General features: G+C 47.0%; 1 protein-coding gene across 1 annotated transcript in view; it reads right to left on the bottom strand.

Annotated features, from left to right (window-relative positions):
* Positions 1-2,237: 2,237 nt before the first annotated feature.
* Positions 2,238-23,018, bottom strand: part of LOC119821134 (prolyl endopeptidase) — a 107,925-nt gene continuing 87,144 nt past the window's right edge. The window contains exons 11-15 of the mRNA XM_038340013.2: positions 13,309-13,445; positions 10,962-11,056; positions 8,471-8,602; positions 5,433-5,589; positions 2,238-2,979 (exon numbers count right to left, since the gene is read on the bottom strand). Of these exons, the coding sequence (XP_038195941.1) occupies positions 2,685-2,979; positions 5,433-5,589; positions 8,471-8,602; positions 10,962-11,056; positions 13,309-13,445 (816 nt within the window). The 3' untranslated portion in view covers positions 2,238-2,684. The remainder of the gene's footprint in view (positions 2,980-5,432; positions 5,590-8,470; positions 8,603-10,961; positions 11,057-13,308; positions 13,446-23,018) is intronic.

The raw sequence follows: 23,018 nt of genomic DNA, 5'->3' as shown, positions 1-23,018 counted from the left end.
TCTTACTAAGGGTAAGATGCTAAGCAGGCTCAGCAAGGCTACACACACACACACACACACACACACACACACAGGCAATGGGCAGAGCACGGACAGAGAACGATGGCAATGAGTAAGGAAGACTGTCTGGCAGTTCTGGAAAGACCTGCCCTCCAGTCTTAATCCCGGCTCCTAATTAAAACTGTTTGGATATGTCCTATGTGCATGTATAAGCCAGAGGACAAGCTGCAGGCGTCAGCTCTCTCCTTCCATCACTGGATCCCAGGGGTTGACCTCTAGCTGCCAGGCTTGGTGACACGTGCGTTTACCCACTGAGCCCACCTCACCACTCTTATCTCCTATGCTTAAAGCTTAAAACAATAAAAAAAAAAAAAGGTAATCTTGCCAGGCAGTGGTGGCGCACGCCTTTAATCCCAGCACTAGGGAGGTAGAGGCAGGCAGGTCTCTGTGAGTTCGAGGCCAGCCTGGTCTACAAGAGCTAGTTCAGGGACAGGCACCAAAGCTACAGAGAAATCTTGTCTTGAAAAGAAAAAAAAGAAAAGAAGTAAAGGTAACCGTCAGTGTGCGGGAGCAGCACCCATCTAAAACAGATATGAAAATTAGGCTGGAAAGAAGAGGTGACATATGCTAGGCACTTGGAGACGTATTGCTTTGTTTATCCCCTATCACTGCCAGCAACCAGCGAGAGCTGGGCTTTGAACACAGACCCCTGACACTGCAACAGGTGCCGGGCACCACACTTCCACTCCCAGCTGTCCAGGAGACCTCAGTGGGGAGGTCCTGCTGGATGCTGCGGGAGCTGGAAGGTGCCTTGTGTGGGGACAGCTCAGCTACTTCCCTCACACAACTCAGTAGCCGGCAGAGGCGGCCTTTGACTTCCCTGGGCAGAAGTACTCCTTCTCTCTGCTGTGCTGGCCAGAGGTCACATTGTTGACTAGCCAGCATCTCTCTAGATTAACGCTGCTGCTTCTGGTCTCAGTGTGGCCTGCAGGTGGTGGCATGGGTTTCCTCCAGAAGGGTCAGAGTCTGGTGTTCAATGCCTGCTGCACTCAATGCGCACGGTACTCATGTAAGGATTAGTAGACAACATGGTTCTAGAACAGAGAAAAACCTTGTCCCACTTTTGAGTTGTTTGGTGTGTATTAGCAGGCATGAAGAAAAATGCTTATCTAATGACTTCGAGGAGCAACACTGCTTAAAGGGCATATATAATGTGCTTTGTGATTGGACACAGTCACTGGGACAAGTAGCGTTATGAGTAACTTTGTGTAAAGTTAAGATCTCTCTTTTAATCACATCTGATAAAGTCACACAAAGACCCTCTTTCTTATACACCAGATTGGCATTCCCCAACTGAGGGACAAGGAACAGTATTTTGTGAGATGTTAAAATACACCCAGAATATTCTTCACAAAGCCTAAGTTTGAGGAATCTGCATTGTTCCCTCAGAAATTACCTGAGTGGGGCAGGGCAGAGGAAGGGAGCAGAGGCTGGGAAATGCTGCAGGCCCCAGTGTAGGGGAACCTGGGTAGATGACTCTATCTGGACATTCACTTGTGTAGCTTGATTTCCACAAATACTCTGTAACCAAGTCAACACACAGACAAATAGGTGAAGGATCTTAATTTCTCCAGTTTACAGTTTTCTTTTTTCGGGTATGTTTATGTGGTCTTTGTGTGTGGTGCAAGCATGTGAGTGTGCAGGTGTGCACTCAGAGGCCGGAGAATGACTCTGCCTTTCTGTCCTTCTCTGGCACCGCACCATCTCTCAGTGAACCAGAATCTCACCATTTTGGCTAACTAGGATGGCCACTGGATGTTAAAGATCTGCCTATTGCTGCCCCCACTGCTGGGGTCACAGGCACACAGAGCCTTGCCCAGCATTTTACATAGGTGCTGTTACTCAAACTCAGCAGGTCCTTGGGCTTTCACAATGAGCACCTTGCCCACAGAGCCATGTACCGAAACCCAGTCCAGAGAGATCTTTAAAAATAGAAACATCCAAAATGAAAAAATCTCAATCAGATCTTTACCTGAGTAGTAAGAGTGGAGATGGCATATCTCCCTTAGCTGCATCCCTCAAAGTGAGATGAGGCGGATGATCAGCCTCTTTTGGGTGGTACTAATATTCTAACTGTTTGGAAACTAACCTGTGGCATAAAGGTTAGTCTTCATTGTGATAGTCATCCGCATTTTGAGGGCTGCCTCTCGTTGCAAAGGAACCAAAACTAAAGCCTCCACTCTTAAATAGCATTTATTAGTATTGCAGTGGAGTCTCCCTCGAGGTCTCCCATTTATTTAAGGATATATGCTATGGTTAGAGAAGCAACTTCATTATTATATATGAGTATGCCCAACTACGACCCCTACTCAATCCAGGGGTCTAATATTCACATCATGTGCATCGCCATTTAGTTTCTTATCCAAACATGCCCCCTTCTCCCCCCTTTTAAAATATGTGCCTTGATAAAGTGGGAAAAAAACTAAAGAAATGAAACATCAAGGGCTTGCTATAAAGGAGAAGCCTAGAAAAGATAAAATCCACGGCAGTTCTGCTCAGTTGCTGTCTGTGAGCGGAGGCACAGTGCTCACACGGGCAGCACTCTGCCCAGTGGTTTCTTGGTCAGGATGGTGAGAAAGCCCTTGAGGTTTCCTGTGGCTGTTGGGAGGAGCCGGAAATCCCATTTACTGAATCCACTCGATGTTCAGGCACCGCGCTATGAACGCGAACATATCGGAAACTTCTTCTATCACTTTGGCAGTGGGTTTCCCGGCCCCGTGGCCAGCCTTGGTGTCCACGTGGATCAGCAAGGGGTTGCTCTGCTTCCGGCTGCGGCCCACAATGTATTGAAGCGTGGCAATGAACTTCAGGGAGTGCAGCGGGACTACCCGGTCGTCATGGTCAGCCGTGAGGAGAAGCATGGAAGGGTACTGGATGTCGTCCGCCTCCGGAAGCTTCACGTTATGCAGCGGTGAGTATCTGCAAGGCAGAGGTACTTCCGTGAGGACGGACACCCAGAGCAGAGCTACCACAGACAAGAGGCCAGCGCTGCACCAGGATTCTTGTGCTTCACCAGCCTGACGACTGCCGAGGAGGGTGGAGCTAACAGCACATGAGGGCCACCATTTAGGCCAGGACTGTCAAGGGCTACTGGAAACTAGGGAGCTGGGTCACTTTACTTAGCTCTAACCTTGAAGGATGAATAAGAAAGGAAGTCACTGGGCTGCTGAAATAACAGAACTGTTAAGAGTTTACCATTTCTGTATTATTAATATAGCTGTTTATCTCTTGGCAGAAGGACCTGGCACCTGCCATGTGTCTGTCCTTTAGTGGCTCTAACCCTTGTACCCCAGGGAAAGGCTGCTGCATTAGAGACTGGCTGCTAATCTGCACACTGAGAAGGTGTGGTTCTCAACCCAGCCCCACTGTACTGCAGTTGGCCAATGGAGAGAAAGTAGTAGGAGACACTTCTAAAGCAGAAGGTAAGGTGAACTGGTGAGGTCATTAAGAAGGGCTTTAAGAAAAAAAGTTATAGGATGATTGCTAACAGTCTAATGAAAGGAACATCTAGGTATCTTTCCTTTACATTTTGCCCATTATTAATGTCTCCGTTTTCACGGTTTTACACTAATGGATGTAATAATTTCTTTCAGTACAGACTGAAAGTGTGAGGTATGAAAACAGCATAAATTCTGCTTAGCTTCTCACATGAAGTCCAAGCAGCCTGAGGCTCAGTTTCCCGCTGTAAGGTGTTGGAAGGCAGTGGGTCCGTCTATCAACCCCTGCATATGCGTTAGCTCTCTGCACAGCGTGGAAACCATGCCTATTAAAATTCAAATAAGTCTTGTGGGAGAATAATTCCTGTTAAGCTACAGGGATGCAGTCAGGAGCCCCTGCATGGCCCTCTCTAGCTGATGTGCAGGGCTGAGCTGTGTGCTCATTTACTAGCTGCAGGGAAAAGGAAGGTTCAATCTTGAATGAACAACATCAGAACACTGAAAATATGAAGTAGGAGTGCCATAAATTCTTCTAGAACCTTCCTCCCTTTTAAAACTATTTAGGAAACATCAGATGCTGTGGAGTACTTTTTTTTTTTTTTTTTTTTTGACAGGGTTTCTCTGTAGCCTGTCCTAGAAGTAGCTCTTGTAGACCAGGCTGGCCTTGAGCTCACAGAGATGTCCCTGCCTCTGCCTCCTGAGTGCTGGGATTAAAGGCATGTGCCACCATACGGTGCTATGGAGTACTCTGACATCTTTGGTATACAATTCATAGTTTATCATTTTAAAGGTCTTGATCCTCCAGGTGCACATCCGCACTTCATCTGAATTATGACTTCTCTGGACACAGTTATACCAGTGAGCACCAGTGAGTAACCAGAGTATTCATTTAGCTTTCTCCCCTTTGAAAATAAAATGTAGTTGTTTCAAACCATTTAATTAGACACTTCAGATGAAGTTCTAAGGAGGGAATTTAGCTACAAAAAAACAAAACATGACAAATTAAAAAATTTTTTGAATCAGAATTTATGATTTTTCTGAGAATACTGCAATGAGAAAGGAGTTTCTTGTATAGCCTGAGGGAATTCCTAAACACAGCCGCTAAGAAATCTGCAAATGTTCCACGTGGGCTGCGAAGAGCCAGAGAGAAGAAAGATCTCTCACTTACTCACTGCTGTCCTCAAAGCTGCTGAGGGTCATGAATAAAAGAAGTGTATAAACTAATGCCTCTAATTCCAAATATTTGTGGGGACACTGAACATAAAAATGGTCTAACTGTGTTCTACGTTCTTAAGAAAGGCAATGTCTCTACTGATATACAGTTGACCATTCTATCTGAACTCCAGTAACAAAGGCTACTGGCATAGAACAGGAGACTCATGCCCCTCTTCTGCCATCAGCACCATAGATCTCGGCTCAGCTTTCTGCTCCAAGTGTCTCAGAGCAGGCGAGGTGTGAGCGGTCAGCGCTTCTCCTGGGAACACTGGGAAAGAATTGACAGCCTCCACTTCTGAGCAGAACTGTCTCACATAGCTACGGGGCTGAGGTCTCCATTTCTTCATGGCTATGAATCACAGTGAATCTCAGCTTCCAGAGGACCCTTTTGCCACCTGAAAAATCCCTTCTTCATAGCACGACCTACATTAGTGTTTGACAGGAATCTTAAACAGCCATCTTTATGGAAAACAGTAAATCTGGGGGTTTGGCTGTGACTCAGCAGTAGAACGCTTCTTTAGTGCGTGCAAGGTCCTGGACTCAATCCCCAACACCAACACAGATAGACAAACCCAGGAAGACAGGAGGGCGCCACCACCTCTGTGACGCTGCAGTAAATTACATGCAGTCAAAACAGCAAATGCTACTTCTGTTGACAATGGTCATGATTAAGATATCAGATTTTGAATAGCATATAGGCAAACATTAAGGAAGACATACTTGAGAAGCCATTCGAAGTGCTGCTCGCTGTCTGAGCACCCATAATCAGTGGTCCAGGCATGACCAATGGTAAACTTGTGGAACTTCAACATGTCCATCACTCCAACCTGGGCAATAACACAGCCGTAGAGGTCTGGACGTTGATTTGCACAAACAGCTAAAAACCAAGAGACAAAAAGAGGGAAGTTGTTTATAATTCAACATCTAGACGAACCCAGTGCTTCCTATCTTCAGGGCGCTGGTTGTTTCATCCCTGGAACACAGGCAGTTTTCGTAAATGATTCAGGCATGAATCTCCAAGCAGCCCAAGGGAGAAGGCGGGGTCTTCCCAGTAATGGAGCATTTACTCCCCAGTAAGAGTGGGGGATGACCTGCAACGTTACTTGTGGCCCTTCTCCTAGCCAACTTGCTTTCCCGGGTGATGGGGATGTGACTCAGGACCAGTTCAGCGCGGAAGAGGGGTTGAGATGCAGCTCTAGCCGACGCTGGCACAGTCTATCCTGTTTTCAGATGTTTTGTTGTTGCTTTGTAGCAGATAATCCACTGATTATTTGCCAAGTAACAGAATAGAACATTTCTAGGTAATAAAACCAAATGTACTGGGTAGAGACCTGAGTGAGCTGTTAACAAAGCACAGCAATCACTGTTGCTAAAGAAGGTCAGATACTTCTCATTGTTTCTGGAGATGATAGGAAGGAAGGGAGAAAGTGAAGTCAGGACAGGGAAAGCTGATGTTTTCTACATCATAAATCTTCAGAAGACATCCCCAAGTGAGGGTATAATGGCTCAGTCATTTTTATCTGTCATTAGGTTACCACTGCATGTATCCTCACACCCTGTGTTTCTGTGTGTTCCTATGCATGTGTGCCCGTGCTACCATATTCATGTGCATCTTTGTCACTATCTCTGCGCACTAGGGAAAAAGGCACTTCCTTTCCCATGACTCAGTTGCCTCAACTGACAAAGAATGTCAAACCCTAAATTTTCAAGAATAAAGACTATAATATTAAAAAAAAAAAAAAAAAAAAAAGAAGGTCGGATGTGCCATGAAGTGGAGCCGGTGCCCTAAACAACAGCCAGCGAGGCTTGTTGGAATCATCAAGGCCACATGATGAGGGGTCAGTCAAAAGATCTAGACTAGGGGCTGGAGAGATGGCTCAGTGGTTAAAGGCGCTGCCTGCTCTTCCAAAGGTCCTGAGTTCAATTCCCAGCAACCACACGGTGGCTCACAACCATCTGTAATGGGGTCTGGTGCCCTCTTCTGGCCTGCAAGCACACACACAGACAGAATATTGTATACGAAAGAAAGAAAGAAAGAAAGAAAGAAAGAAAGAAAGAAAGAAAGAAAGAAAGAAAGAAAGAAAGAAAGATCTAGACTATTCCTGCCTCTGGCAAAACCCACAGTTCACACCCTATTCTAATTAGATCACATGTAATAAATAGCACAGACGTCTGAGCCATTCCCTTAGAAGCCCAGATCCTCTTGAAGGGTTAGGAATGCGCATGCCCAGAACGAACATCCCATCATCTTGCTAAGGCTCTGTCTTTGTGGATTTCTCAAAGGACTTGGCTTAAGAGGGACAAAGCAAAGTTAGTGGTGAACCAGTAGAGTACGACACAGACCACACGGCCTTTACAATGTTCTTTCCCACTAAGCGTGGACCCACCCGTAGTTCTGATGGCCCTCTTATTTGTAGTTCAGAATCTATTCAGGCTCTGACTACCTATCTTCAGTGAGGCCTCTCACCTGCTCAGCTTCTTAGCCCTTACCTTCTCCCCATCGGTTCAAGACTCCCAAAGCTTCCTGCTTCTCAGAGCAGAGAGAGAGCTGCATTCCAAGTGTGTCCTTTCTGGTTTGGCTTTGGGACACCTACCTGAATCCACGAGGACATGAGCCTCCACTACCTCTCCCCTAAATAGTCTGTGTTAGCCTGCAGGCCTTGGTTTATGTCTGACTCATCTGAAGCTCCGGGAAGATAGCGACATCTGTCTTGCTCGCCCTTCTATGCCTGACACCTAAAGACATGCTTGGCATTTCTTGATGGCTAAGAAAATTTGTGAGCTGCCCCATGTTGAGTCCTAGGAATCCAACTTGGGCCTTCTAGAAGATCAGGAAGTGCTCTTAAGAGCCAAGCCACCTCTCTCAGCCTCACCCGTGCCAAATTGAAACAAATTATTCTGGACAACTATAGTTTGACGTTCATGAGCCAGCTGTGCACTTATTTAGCAGTGTCTGGGATTTCCGCAGGTCACGCATGTCAGGTATCACTGAACTATCACCAGCTATAAAACATTTGGCTAAAGACCGTGCTCTATTGGGGAAAGCGTAAGTACAAAAACTCATGTTTGGACATGCTCCACATGTTTCAAAGATAAATAAACATTCAACCCTCAACGCCAAAGAGCAGTGGGTGGAAAATGGTCATGTACTGTGCTGCTTGCACATGTAACAACATTAAACACCTTAAACCCCACTGGACTCAGCCTGCCGGGCGCATGATCATGAGTATGCCAAGTGCTACCGAGGGAACAAAGAATAAAATTTCACTAACCACTAACTTAGAAAAGTGCCAGGATTAACCCAGTGCGGTGACAGGAGGGGGGCTATCTAATCCTCAGTGTTCTTTAAGATGTGGATAATAGCACATCTATGTCACAAGGTGCTCAGCAGGTGGCAGTAATCATACCAACCACTCCCTCCACTTCTGCATTACTACTAACAGGTTCCTCGTGTGTACCCCTCTCTATGTCCATGGCATTTGGCTTCACACAGCATAGGTCTGAACAAATGTTCCACGAGGCTCACATCTTACCAGGCCTGAGTGGCACCATCAGGGGATGATCAGGTTCAGCTGGGGGAAGCCACACTGTGGCTTTAGCCCATAGAGAGTAGAGCAGTCAGGGCAGCCAAGGTTTAAATGCAACTGAGTTCTGCTGTTTCTGCACCACTCCCATCAGTGAGCCTCCAGGTAAAATGGAGCTGGGGGAAAGACCTATGGGGGGCAGCTCGTGACTGAAAGAATAAACGCAGCTCTCACCCACTAAGAGGCCGCCATTGGAGCCTCCGTTGATGGTAAGCCTCTTGGGGGACGTGTAGCCTTCTTTAACGAGATACTCGGCAGCACACTGAAAGTCATCAAAACAGTTTTGTTTGTTGGCCAGGATACCACCTGTAAAGTGAGAGACAATTAAAAACAGTACAAAAAGCAAGGCTGAGCTATTCGGAAGTTTCCACTGCTGACCAATGTCAACAATGGCTACATAAGCCACATTGATAGAAATGCCTCAATTTAAATTTTATGGACTATGGAAATCTCAGCATTTCCACAGTGCAGGCCCACATAGTGAATTTGTGTTTTATTAACAAACTATACAACTTATAAGGCAAGAGCCCCAAAGAGCAAAAGATGATCTGCTCGGTGAAAGAAGACATTGAAAAGAAGCTGGACGGGAAATGGACCAAGAACGCCCATGCCTACCAGCCCTCTGAGCTCCACCTAGCACACTCCACCGGAGCCGGTGGCAAGGGCCATACCTGCTTCCTGCCCTGGAGACGACCTTCCCCCTGCAGTGTTGTGCAAGGGAAAGCTGAGATTAGGGGGTGCAGCAGCAGAGCACACTGGGGACGCCTGACTGTCACATGTCTCCCCAGGGACGCATAGCGCACCATCACCTATCACCCTTCCTATGTATGGAACCAAAGAGAGCCCTCAGAGGGAAGGTACAGGTGAAGGCCCCAAAGATGTCTGAAGTAACTGCCTCGGAATGAACAAAGAGCAGACCCAGATCTAATTAGATAGTCAAGATTAACCACTTGTGCAGAAATTCAATTAAACATGAAGCAGTGCTACTGAAAGAATTTTTTTCACATCAAAACAAATGTTATTAAGATTTTAATAAGCAATTACCGGTGAATTAGAACAGCTAGGATTACTTAGTTTCCAGGAACAATACCATTTGGTGTATATGTCTATTTTTAAAAGTGCATTACATTTTAAGCTCAATGAGCAGAATGAGAATTAGACACATCAGTGTTCTGCATACCAGGCTATAACTGGAAAAGGTCCCCTTCTGGTCCTTTTATTAGCTTTTTGAAGCAGTCAGAAAGTAATTTGGCTGTAGTCAAGCTCCAACTTGTCGACTCCCAAGGCTTTGGACAATGGTTGGTCTAATTAATGGATGTGTGTAGAAGCAAACCAGGGCGAAGGCATCCTGTCTTTTAGACCACAGGGTCCATTCTCCCAGAGGGAAAATCTGGGAGTTGGAGCTGGCCTCAGGATCAGACTGTGGCCAGGATATGTGTGTGTATAAATAACAACACACAAAATTAGATGTGTGAAAGGGGCTACCCTTAGCCTATGACTTTGAGATGTAGGTCAAATTTATGCTATGTATACATTTTTTTCAACCATCTTTTCACATCATAGTATGTATTCAGTGTAACTGTGATCCACCTACTATCAAGTCAAAAATCACAGTCACTCCTGTGTTGTTTCAAATCCAGTGACAACTGGGTATGGTAGGAGTAACCAACTGTGCTGTAATAGTGTCAGGGAGCCTAGGAAGATGTGCTGACTCCAGAGTCAGGCCTTGGCCTCTGCAGGTTCTCACGACCTACTAGGCAGATAGAACAATCATTTTATAGGTTCACTCTTGTTGCTGAACTGATGTGGGGAGCCAGGCCTTGGAGGGTGGAGAAGAATGGTCTCAGATGTTCCTGCAGTGAAAGAGGATGCCTGTCGGTTGGTGCTGATGACAACTCCTAGCCCTAGTGACCTCTCAGCCGCATTGTAAATGCTGGCAGAGTTTGGGAAGAGTGAGGCTGGAGGGAGAGTTGTCTTTGTTCTCCACCATAAGGAAATAACAAGTGAAGAACAAGTCTGGTTGCACGGAGTCTGGACAAGGTGTGAGAGGCTCCAGAGGGAAGGAAGAGACAGGGATTTAAACAAATGACTATCGGTAACAATCCCAACCTGGCCCTCTAGGATGAAGCTGGACTAGTCCAAGAGTTCCATGGGACCAGCAAACAGACAGAAAAACCAGAGAAGAAAAGGGCTAAATTCTGGTGCCTAAAGGCTACTCGGCCTTCCCAGCACAATGCTGGGCACACATGAAAGCAGTCATGACACAGGGCTCTTTCTCCCTCCTAGCCGAAATTGGCCTGCTTTATGACCTCTTCTGAGATAACCAGATAATGCCAAACTGAAAAGCAAGGCCTTCAGGAGGTGAACTAGACACCAGAAGCCCCCACAATCTCCCATACTACCTCAGGTGTTGCTGAAAAACAAAAATTCCATTATGTTTTATGAGGACCATGTCTGAAAAATTGTGCTTCGTTATCCTAGGCTACCAAGGAAAACAACATATGAAGAGAGCTGTTTTTACTGGAAGAACGGCTTGTGCAATGAGTTTGAAAAGGGCTCTCGTTCTGCCAAAAAGCTCTCAGTTCTCTCTACCCCAGCTCTTTCCAACAGGAAGATCAGCACGACCTAGTCAGGTCAGACACGGTTCTGCAGAGACACACCCCACCTTTGTGCCACGTCTCTCCATATTCACCACCGCCTCTGATGTTAGCCACTGCGAGGACGCCGCCCATGTGTCTCACAAAAATGAGCCTGGATACGCTGGGGAACAGTGAAGAGAGTTTAATCTTCTAGCAACTGCCCAACAAGCACCAAGACTCTTCCCCCCACTGCAAAGTAAAATTGTATCCTAAGATCTCTCCATGCAATACAGCATCCATATAGAGGTCCAATATTTTTATATTACTTGATTAAAGCAGAAAATGTATAACTTCTGATTACTACTTGCCCGAAAAGTGCATACATGTTCATAAACAGAACTTTTCACTCTTCGGCCCTTGCAAATAATCCTCTGTGAGATTCACAGTGCAGACATTACACAGAAACAATCAGAAACCCCATTTCACACTATGTAATGACTACCATGGCAAACAGAAGCATCGGGCCAGGCGACTCCCAGCCCCTCCCGACAGTAGACCCGTCAATAGGTAACACCGTGTCTAAACTGCTCGACTTGGATGAAACAAGCTCTGGAGGACTTTAACTGCACCTCTCTGTGTCTTAGGAAATTTAGACAGCAATTAGACAATACAGGATGTGCAAGAATGGAGATCACACAGAACGGGATAAGAACAAGCCTCGAGGCTGAATGTGCTAGAAATAAGACACTATAGCATGGAGTGTCCAGAAAAAAAATATCTCTTTTGAAACCCTGGGTTTGTTTCTTTTTTTTTTTTTTTCACTCTGACCCTAAAGGTATACAGTGATATCTTTCTGTTATAATTATTTTGCTTTGAACACTATTTCTGATGCTCTCCTCCTTCATTTGTGAGGGGTGAGGGTGGGGCCACAGAGGAGATGAAAGGGAGTCGGAGTGAGGTACATACAATTAGACTAATCATGACCAGTTCGCCAAAATGACTTAATGATTTGGTCCTTTACATTTTCAGGCATCCCTGACAGTGTCTGTCTTGAAACGACGACATCCACTACAGGGATGAAATGGTCTGGGGAGCCTCTCTTGATTCCTAGCCTAGAGGTCTAAAAAGAACTCACTGTACAAATGGAGAGACTGCTAGCTTTAGACACGGTAGACCCACTCAGGGACCACCGGGGTGAAGGGGATGTGGAACAGTGTGCGTGTGCCCTGTTATCCCTGGATGAATCATGTGTCACCATTCCTGACGTAAACGGCATTCTCAATGGAAATGCTATATAAAGAGTGGCAGCAAACAATGCCATAGTCTAACAGATACCAACTAGCTTGAGTTTCCAGATAACTGCCTCAGAATCAACGTGGCCTGCGTTTGGACCACTGAGATACGGCTGAGATTGGAGATGGCAGCCCAGAGAAGGGTTCCAAGCAGACAGACTGCAACTTTCAGCCTAAATCCAGGCTGTGCCACCACCACGACACTCTACTGGAACCCGCAGCATGAATACTGCTCTGTATGATGATTTTATACAAGAGGTCCCTTGTCCTGCCAACCAAGGCAAACAACCACCTCCTCAGTGTAGTTCAGTCTCATGTAAAAGATTCTGAGGGCAGGGGCCACCTTTTAGCTTCATTAACTCTAACATAATGAGCAGTTTCAGCTACTGGATGTCCACAACAAGGCACGAGCTTTTGTGCAGTTAGGTTTAGGGCAGCTGGCTGTGGGTGTGAATGAGTGTGTCCCGGCCATCATTAGTCCACAAGTCTCCTCACAAATGGAAAGGATCCTGGGCCAATCTGGAACCAGACTTCAAATGAGGCACTATTCACACTGCTGCTCCAAGTACGAACTCCTTTTATTAAAAATACTCAAGGCAAATTCTACTACATACTAGGAATGGGATCCTGAAGTTGCAAAACAACTGACAAACTAATTAAACAAATAATAGCAACGGACACATTTAGATGTAAGCATCCATTATCTGAGAAATAATCACAGAATAGTTTAAAATGGATGAGCCGTAGACTACTTATAAAACGTGTTTACGGCTAAGAATTAACAATCTATTTTAGGCCTCTGCTGAGAAAATACAGTCATTAGCTATGAAGGCATTCCTCTGAAGAGGTGAGAGGGTAGTGACAAGCTAGCCCACGACACGCCCTGAGGACAGGAGTGTCCTCTTAAGACCTCAAATGATGGTAATCATTTGCAGTTAGGCATCTGTAGACTTCAGAGCTACTTCTGGAACAATGCATCCTCCTGAGGGCATCAAGTAACAACAACAACAACAACAATTCAAGAAGTTAAATAAAAGTCCTGCCCCTCTGTGAAATACCAAGCAAGCAAGAACCATGTGATTTAGCAGACCCCACTAAGTGCAGAAGATCACGTCCAGGTCGTCAAGTGTCCCGTGCTTACCTGTAGTTGGGTGTGATGGAGATGTTGAAGCCTCCATAGCCATATAAGAAAGCAGGATGCGAGCCATCCAACTTTATGCCTTTTTTATGCACTATAAACATCGGGATCTTGGTGCCGTCCTTGCTGGGGTAGAAAACCTACAATAAAGAAAAGCAGAAGTCTTAGCTACCGCATGATGTGGAAAACATGCACAGGACCTTAAAGGTGAAAAAAAAAACCAGTTGTTCAATTCTCGTTCAACGTGTGCAGCAGCAGGAAGAAATTTGGTACTACCTACCAAAGGGCGCATGGGACAGCGAGACACATTTTCATTTCTCAGAGACGGGTGAGCACGGAGAGCATGGATCGGATACTGGGAGAGGAGTCCAGCCTCGCCCCCCATCGCAAGCTGGGCTTCCTTAGGCTAAGCTTCCCTTAGACCCCGTGTGTCCATCACACCATCTCAGGGCCTTCATGGAGCCACAAAAGAGAATGAGCGTTCAGTCCTCCGCTGCTCACCCCCTCAGCACTAGAAAGCCAGACTCTGCCAATCTATTTAATCTAAGGAGACTTCTTGTCTTGAAGACAAATTTCATGTTCAACTTCCTCTCCAAAGGTCAAGACACTCAATATGTCTTCATTTTTCTATGTTCAACTATTAAACAAATGTTAGTAAGAACAAAAAAGATTAGCTGAGCGAGCTGACAAGGACATCATGAAATCCTATTATTCTTGGCTAAACAAAGCCATTTTCTCAGGGTTGGTAATTAAGCCTCATAAACCTTTTCTAAATCTGGGCTATCTAGGGTAAGTTCAGCCAACATTTCCATATTCATTATTTTTGGGATAAAGAATTAAAAGAAAAGGATAAGCACGAGAACATTAAATGCTGCTCCTGTGATAAGCTACAGACTGAGTGATAAGCTACAGGCAGCGATAAACAGAATCCCGTAAATAGCTTTTTCTTTGAGCAGACATGGTATTTTTACCCCAACTGACAATGGGAAGAGGCCTGGCTCAGTTAGGCTGGAAAAATCCTGCTGACCTTGGTCACGCTGGAGGGCATTGAGCTTCCAGTGGTTCTCAACCTGTGGGTCTCAATCCCTTTGGGGGTCGCATATCAGATATTTATGTCACAATTCATAACAGTAGCAAAATTAGTTATGAAGTAGCACAGCAAGACTTTTATGGTTGGAGAAGCTGTATTAAGGCAGCATTAGGAAGCTGAGAACTGATAACATATGCTCTTTTATTTTAGAGTTACCGCATCAGAGGCTTTTTGGGGTACAGCTCTGTACCAGAAAGCTATCCCAAAGTCCTTGAAAACAGAGGGAGCAGGAGAGAGGAATGGGCAGGACAGGTGTTACAGGGTAGTAGCATCCTGGTTATATTTTTTGTTGTTGTTTTTGCTCAACTTGACAGAAGTTAGGGTCATCTGGAAAGAGGAACCTCAGTTGAAAGAACAAACAAAATAAATAAAAAACTGCCTCCATCAGACTGTCCACATGCAAGTCTTCAGGGTATTTTCTTGATTGCTGATTGTGTGGGAAGGCCCAGATCACTGTGGGTGAGGCCACCGCTAGGAAGCTAGTCCTGGATGGTAGAGAAAGGCTGAGCCAGCCCTAGTTTCTGTCCTGAGCTCCCATGCTGGCTTCCTCGGTGATAAACAATGTGGATGCCAAATAAACCCTTCCACTCCCGAGCCGCTTTTGGTCATAGTGTCTTCAGCACAGCAATAAAAAGCAACTAGGGCAGTGTCAAGTACTCATCTGGTTTTGAACCATTTTTTTTTAAACTTGTCAATAAAAATAAAAAAAAAAAACCACAACAACTTTGTTTTTGATTGCTGAAAGAAACACTGCTGAACACGGACTAAATCCAGCAGTGTAGGATCATGGGAGATGCCCTGCAGATTCTGAATTAATCAGAGGGGACAGTTTGTGTAGAGTTACGCTGGATGCTACTAGTGAAACATAGCTGTGTGGCAGGGACATTGCTTCTCAGGATCAGAGAGTAGGAGCCACCTGAGAAGCAATGGCGTCTATGGCACAAAGGAGGCACTGTGCCCCATCACAACAGAAACATCTGTGCAAAACCTGGTGTTCCCTCCAGCTATGCCCAACTGCATGAACTGTCCCCAGTCCCTGCTCAGCTTCCCCTCCCTGAAGCTCCTGACTGTCACTCAGGCAGGTGGACAGATGTTCCTCTCTCTTCAGACCCTCACCTGCTCCCCTCAGTGCGACACTTCAGCTCCCCCATAGCTGCTCCATCCTGTAAGACTGCCACTGCCTAGAGCTGGCCTATCACCCCCAATCTCACCTGGCTCTAGGACCAAAGCCCCACATGTTTTCAGTGAAGACCCTTAACCGTGGTTTAAGATGGTATGGTTCTGATGTTACAGTATTTTAAACTGTCAAAGTCAAAAGACAAGAAAACACCCTGTAAAAAGGCAATTTCTTTCTTAAAATACATGCGCCACTCCTCTTTTACTAATAATTGAGCCTAAACTAAAGCCCATGCAAGCATTTTGGAAACTGTCATTAAAAGTAGTCAAGGATGGAGAGATGGCTCAGCAATTAAAAGCACTGGCTGCTCTTTCAGAGAACCTGGGTGGATTCCCAGCACCTACCTGGTAGCTCACAACTGTCTGTAACTCCAGTTCCAGGGGACCTGACAACCTCTTCTAGTCTCTGAAGGCACCATGCACGCTCAAGGTACAGAGGCATACATGCAAGTAAAGTACATACAATAAAAACTAAAACACAAGGAAGGAAGGGGGGGAGGGAAGTTGATGGAGGAGAGTTATCTGTCTATGTTACTTTCATTGGTTAATTAATAAAGAAAACTGCCTTGGCCCTTTAAGAGACAGAAAATTAGGTAGGTGGAGTAGACAGAACAGAATTCTGGGAAAGAGAGGGGAGACGCTTCAGGCAGTCACCATGATTCTCCTCTCTGAGATGGACGCAGGTTAAGATCTCTCCTGGTAAGCCACACCTCGTGGTGCTACACGGATTACTAAATATGGGTTAAAGGAAGATGTGAGAATTAACCAATAAGAGGCTACAGATAATGGGCCAGGCAGTGTTTAAAAGAATACAGTTTCCGTGTAATTATTTCGGGTGTAAAGCTGGGTGGCGGGACGCAGCCCCACCGCTTCCTTCTACAGGAAGTTAAGTAAGTAAGTACTCCAGGCATTTCCCACCACACACTGGCTTCCTGTTGTGGTCACTTTGCTAGATGAGGAGAAGCCAAGAGATTCCTCCCTTCACAAACAGCACCACACACTCTGTATCAAGTGGATCCCAGGGGTTTTATCATCCTCTTTGGCTGGGGCTAAGCATCTATGAAGAATCATTTTATGTTCCAAGAGGCACGGAGCCCCAGACCTTCAGAACTGGTACATTTTCTGGAACTTGCCTAGGCAATCTATCACTTTTAAGGCTCTTAGGACAGTCAGTCGCTTGTGCCTTCTTTACTGTCAGCTTTCCTTGTTCTTTCTTGCCCAGTTTAGGATTCCTGGCCAGCCCTGTGACTGTCATTAATTCCTGAAACCCTTTCATTCTCATCTCAGCCCACTGGCTTCTTTTCTCCAGCAGCGGGCCAGACACCAGGGAATGGCAGTCACTTCATCACAATTTAGCAACGTGTGAGCTTAACTGGCCCTGAAAGTGTGCGATGGGGTTCCTGCTCTGTGGGAATCCGTGCACTTCTGTTCATGTGTCTTCCCTAAATGTCTCCTTGCCCCACCCTTCCCGACCACTATCCAAGTCGATCTAGGGTAACTGCTCCCTAGGCTTTCACGTTCGTTCATTCGTTCATTCTCACCACTCCACACTGGCTCCCTCTTCCCCTTCTACCTGACCCACCTGTCCCTGTCCCTGTCCCTCACCTCCTCCTCCACCACTGCCTTCTTCCAATCACTACTTACACTTTGAACTTTCTCCCTTTCTGGGGCAAGTAAACAGACAAGTGTCTCCAACAACGCCTTCTGTATGACCCAATCTGCTCTTCAAGCTGAATTTTACCTTCACCCAGACCCACAGGACTGACCTTACCTGGTGTCACCGAGACCCACGGGACCGACCTTACCTAGTGTCACCCAGACTCACGGGACCGACCTTACCTAGTGTCACCCAGACTCACAGGGCCGACCTTACCTGGTGTCACCCAGACTCACGGGACCGACCTTACCTGGTGTCACCCAGACTCACGGGACCGACCTTACCTGGTGTCACCCAGACTCACGGGACCGACCTTACCTGGTGTCACCCAGACTCACGGGACCGACCTTCCCTGGTGTCACCCAGACTCACGGGACCGACCTTACCTGGTGTCACCCAGACTCACAGGGCCGACCTTACCTGGTGTCACCCAGACTCACAGGGCCAACCTTACCTGGTGTCACCCAGACTCACAGCTTACCCGTCTCGTGCCTCCTGGATGTCTCTGACTCTCCCTGCTCTTTCAAGAGTCATCAGTGAGGACTCTGGTCTTCCCCTCACCCGTCCACACAACCTCTATTCATGGATATATCTTTCCCCACATTTCCATAAGCCTGAAAGCAAGCCTGTATACACAAATGAGGGTCATCTCAAAACATCTCTCTTTTCTCTGCACCTGTTCTTTCAGGGTGTCTACCGTGGGCCCTACAATGAGACGACGATGTTTTTTTTGGAAACTTTTAATGGACAGAACAACAGCTTATGTGGAGCTAGCAAGTGCCCATTGGAGGGGCAGGAAAAGCCTGTAACCCTAGACTAACGGCTTATCACATGCCTGAGGACACTGCCTCCACCTTCCTGCCAGGGGCACAGCAAACGGCCATCCAACAAATCCACTTTTCAATGAGCCTGTGATGGGCACATCTTTTATTTGAGTAGATTTTAAGTCCCAACCAAGAGTCTATGTGGACAGATGTCATTTGGAAGAACAGTTAGATCCCGAGAAAGCTATTTTACACACGAGCTTTCATCAAAGATAATGCAAACAGAAAACAATGGCAAGGCAATCCAGAGTTAAACCATGAATAAGAAAGCTTTTTCCCTTTAATTTGTTTTTCTCCCCTTTCAAAATTTAATTATTTTGGAATCCTGGGGAGCTTGAGGAGAGAGCTCTGCCCTTTGCTGCTGTAAAGAAACAGACAAAAGGCAGGCCTTCTCTTCAGGTCCAGGACCCCGACACTGTGCAGGATAGCCAGCCTGCGCAAAGCTCACCTGCCGTAAGTGCCCATCCTCAGTGAGCAGCTGAGTGTATCTCTTGTGACCAACCAGCCCACCCAGACCCAGAACTGGGTCCCAGGACTGAGCACCCAGCCCACCCAGCCCCAAGACTGAGCACCCAGCCCACCTAGCCCCAGGACTGAGCACCGGGCCCACACAGACCCAGGACTGAGCACCGAGCTCACCCAGACCCAGGCTGGGCACCCGGCTCACACAGACCCAGGACTGGGCGCCCGACCCACACAGACCCAGGACTGGGCGCCCGACCCACACAGACCCAGGACTGGGCGCCCGACCCACACAAACCCAGGACTCGACGCCCGGCCCACCCAGACCCAGGACTGAGCACCCGGCTCACCCAGACCCAGGACTGAGCACCCGGCCCACACGGACCCAGGACTGAGCACCCGGCTCACCCAGACCCAGGACCGACCCAGGACCAGGTACCCAGCCCACACAGACCCAGGACCGAGCATCTGGATCACACAGACCCAGGACCGGGCACCCGGCTCACACAGACCCAGGACCAAGCACCTGGCTCACACAGACCCAGGACTGAGTACCTAGCTTATCCAGATGTTGGGGAGCAGTTAAGCTGCTCGGGTGCCTAGGCTGGCTCATAAGACACAGATAAGGATAAGACAGAGAAAGAGCAGACATTGATGGATAAGGTTGAAAAGACAATCTGTTTGCAGAGATGATGCCCTTAGTAAGAGCCACCTGTCCTTTGAGAGTGGCTAATGCTGAGGCGAGGAGCCTGCAGTATGAGCCCCACCCTGTGGTAAGATGGGGCTTCCTCATGCATTCTCAGTGGAGGACCAGGCTCCGGTCATCTAGGCCAGAGAGGACCTGTGTGAAGGTCACCTCCACATTAGCTAACCCAGAAATCAAATGAGCTCAGCTGGTGGAAGCAGCCACGCCCAATCCCTATAACAAACATGGTAAGATCAGCCATCCCTGGAGGAGGCAGCATACTGGCTCCGGACTGGGCCCAAAGCCTCAAAGGGCAAAGGGCAAGGAGTCTGACTCTAGACTCCATATACACTACTGAGTTTTCCGCAATTACACATTCTTGCATATTTTTGGAAAAACTTAAATTGCTCATCTTGGACACTCATGGTAGTGTAACAGCGATACAGCAGGAGTCCGGGAGAGAATGAGAAAGATGGACACACTCACAATGTGGGGCCTCTGGTAAGCAAAGGCCCCATCAGCTCGGTGATGATTCCGGCACTCCAGGTCTAAGAGATCAGCACAGTCCTTCACCCTCTCATCTGAGCAGCACCAAGGGAAAGCTGACAGCTGTCAAGCATCACTATGGTCTGCCAGCCTGTCACCTTCCTGCCCACACCCTGACCTATCCATGCTCGTAAATGTCTTCACCGGAGATAACTATGCAAATGTTGCCAGTGTTCCTATGGGAACTGGACAACACCATTTCTGTCCTTTCAACATATGGGAGCCTCTAGGGCACCCATAGGACAAGCGTCCCATGTTCGAGATGCTCTTGCTTGCTGTGTTGACATCACACCCTTACAATGGAGACGCACTTTAAAAGCCATATTTGTCAGAGATGGTGATCACGATTTGACAAGTCTCCTTAGGAAGACCACCCTGCTCCAGACACCTAGGGCCACCATGCTGAAAAACAAATTCTTAAATAAGGAAAATCCCACTGGATATTGCTACACCCTTCTAGTAAAAGTCTGAACAGAATTTTTAAGATAGAACAGACAGAATTCACTTCACAGATGGAACAAGAATGAACAGAGAGAAACTTATTCCAACTTTCTAAGTAACTGTCATGCATTCCCAACTCACGTTGATTGGCTAAAAAAAACCTCACAGATTCATTTCTTTTTATTTATGTCTATGCAGGCACATGTGTGTAGGTGCTGCAGTGGCAGAGGAGGGTACTGGATCCCATGCAACTGGAGTTATGGGTGGTTGTGAATGCCCAACATGGGCTGGGAACCTGACTCTGGTCCTGGGCAAGAGCAGCAAGTGCTCTTAACTACTGATTCATTCCCTCCAGGCTGCTAAGGTTAAAAGCCAATTCCCCAAATTCCTATGTTGATGGCATATGAAGGTGATGGCTAGGGGGAGGGGAAGGCTGGGATTAGAAAAGGTCATCAGAGGTGGCCTACTGGCTTTGAAGAGGTCTGAGCAGACACCTGTCTGCTGTGTCTTGTCTGTCCATCCTCTGCCACAGTATGACACAGCAAGGAAGCCCTCGCCAGAGTCAGGCCTTGGGCTTCACCGCTTCATGAAGCAGGGACTGAATAAACTATTCTTTACTAGTAAGCCAGATTTAGGTATTTTGCTTCAGCTACAGAAACCAGACTAAGCAAATAATGAATTAAATTTAAAATAATTTCAAATTCTGCATATTTAAAACCATATTCTAACAGGTAGCTTCATGTTTAAAGCCATACTCTAACGAGGAGTACATGTGTTTGTGAGTGCTAAGGTTGAAAATACTAGCCTGCCCTAAAAGGTTATCCGTCTGTCCTTCCCATATTCAACTTTGGGAGGGCGGGATAGAACTTAAGAGCCACCTGTGGACAGAAGGTTCACAGGTAGAGTCTATGCTAGACCGCTGTTGGGGGTCAAGGATGGATGGGCATTCTCACAGCACGGGAGGTTTTGATTTCCTTCCGGGAATCTCCACAGTGGCCTATATACCAGCCTGTTTTCATTGGGAAGTGCCAACAATGTATATGTGCTACGCTCATTGTCTCGGTGGCAGTTCCCCAGTTAAGCCTGGTTATAGGTTTCTAGAAAAAAATGAGCTTCCTCCTGTTTCACGCTGTGGTGTGAACCCTGAAATAGAAAAGACAAACTCAGCACAGGAGAGCAGGGCGTGCTGGAGGCACACCTGAACCTAGGGAGACACCTTTGGTGGGTCACCTGCATCAGAGTCAGGAGCATAAAAAGCCTGGCAAAACTACGGTGACTACGTGACACAATTATAAAAGAGAAAAAAAACAATCAAACAAACATTCCAGACCCAGTGCTATGAACTCCTGTGACCAGTGAGAACACACCAGGGGACATTCTCATTATGTGCAAGGATGTCCCCATGTGCAAGAAACCAAAGGAAGCACCTTCTGTAGAAGGAGAGAACGCCATGGCTTCCTGCTCACGGCGTGCATGTGTGCCCTCTGCTCCTGCATGTGACCAGAGGTTGCACACAGAGGGTTAGGACCACTTGCCATCAATCGGTATCTGCTAAGTGAATAACAGAAGGAGAATTGTATCTGAGAAATGTTCTGATCCAAAATGCCTAGGTCAGCTCGTTCCTGGGGCTCAAACCATTCCTGCCCCTTGGCATGGCAGACGGGCCTTCCAACAGACTCCTACTACGTTCAAACTGTGGGTACCTGTTCCAGGATTTAACCTCTCAGGCTTCTCTTTTCAAATACGTATTTTATTTTAAGGTATGTTTATGTGTGGGGCATAGAGGCCAGAAGAGGGAACTGGATTCCTGCCCACCAAGTTGGAGTTAAGGCAGTTGTGAGCTACCTGATGAGGGGTGCTGGGAATCAAACTCAGGTCCTCTGGAAGAGCAGAAGGTGCCCTTAACCACCAAGCCGTCTCTCCAGCCCCCAAAGCCTCTCTTTTAATGTGGGTGACTCCCCATTACAGACCTGTTTCCATCCCCTCCAGAGCCAACACTGCCTTTGCCCTTGATGAATCCTTCCTAGCTTCACCACCCTCCTGTCTAGAGAAGCAGCTGTTCCACAAAGCCTCAGTTCCAATGCCACATTCCTTAATTACAACTGAACACTCCAATACCCCTGGCAGCTCATTATACCAATCCCTCCCCCACTTCCAGCTGGAGACACTTCAGAGCTCCAGGTCAGGCAGGTGTGCTCTTCCCTTGAGAATTCCTATTGCATAAAAAGAAAACTCAGCTAGTGCACGACCATTCACTTCACTTCAGAGCTTGTTAGAAAGTTCCTCCTTACCTGACAGTGTTAAAACATCACCTGGACCACAGGACAACAAACAAACCAGCACTGGAAGTTAGGAACCCTCGGAGACCAAACCAGTACACCATACACAACCTAATTAAATACATCACCTTATGTTCAAAAGCAAATACTAGGGGCTGGCCAGATGGCATTGCAAGCCTGATATCCTGAGTTCAATCCCTGGGACCCATGTTGTGCTGACAAGCTAAAGTCATCTGAGAGGAAGGAATCTAAGTTAAGAAAATGCCTCAGTAAGATCAGGCTATAGGCAAGCCTGTAAGGCAGTTTTTGATTTGTGATGGGGGGGGGGGAGGGTTAGCACATTGTGGCTGGTGCCATCCCTGGGCTGGTGGTACTGGGTTCTACAAGAAAGCAGCCCGAGGAAGCCATGTGGAGCAAGTCAGTCTGTGACCTCTGCCTTCAGGTTCCTGCCTTCAGGTTCCTGCCCTGTTTGTGTTCCTGTCCTGACTTCCTTCAATGATGAACAATGATATGGAAGTATAAGCTGAATCAACCCTTTCCTCCCCAACTTCCT

Source organism: Arvicola amphibius, chromosome 8, assembly GCF_903992535.2.
Source record: "Arvicola amphibius chromosome 8, mArvAmp1.2, whole genome shotgun sequence".
Lineage (NCBI taxonomy): Eukaryota > Metazoa > Chordata > Mammalia > Rodentia > Cricetidae > Arvicola > Arvicola amphibius.
Note: the sequence above shows the minus strand (reverse complement) of the source record. Positions and strands in the feature narration are given on the sequence as shown.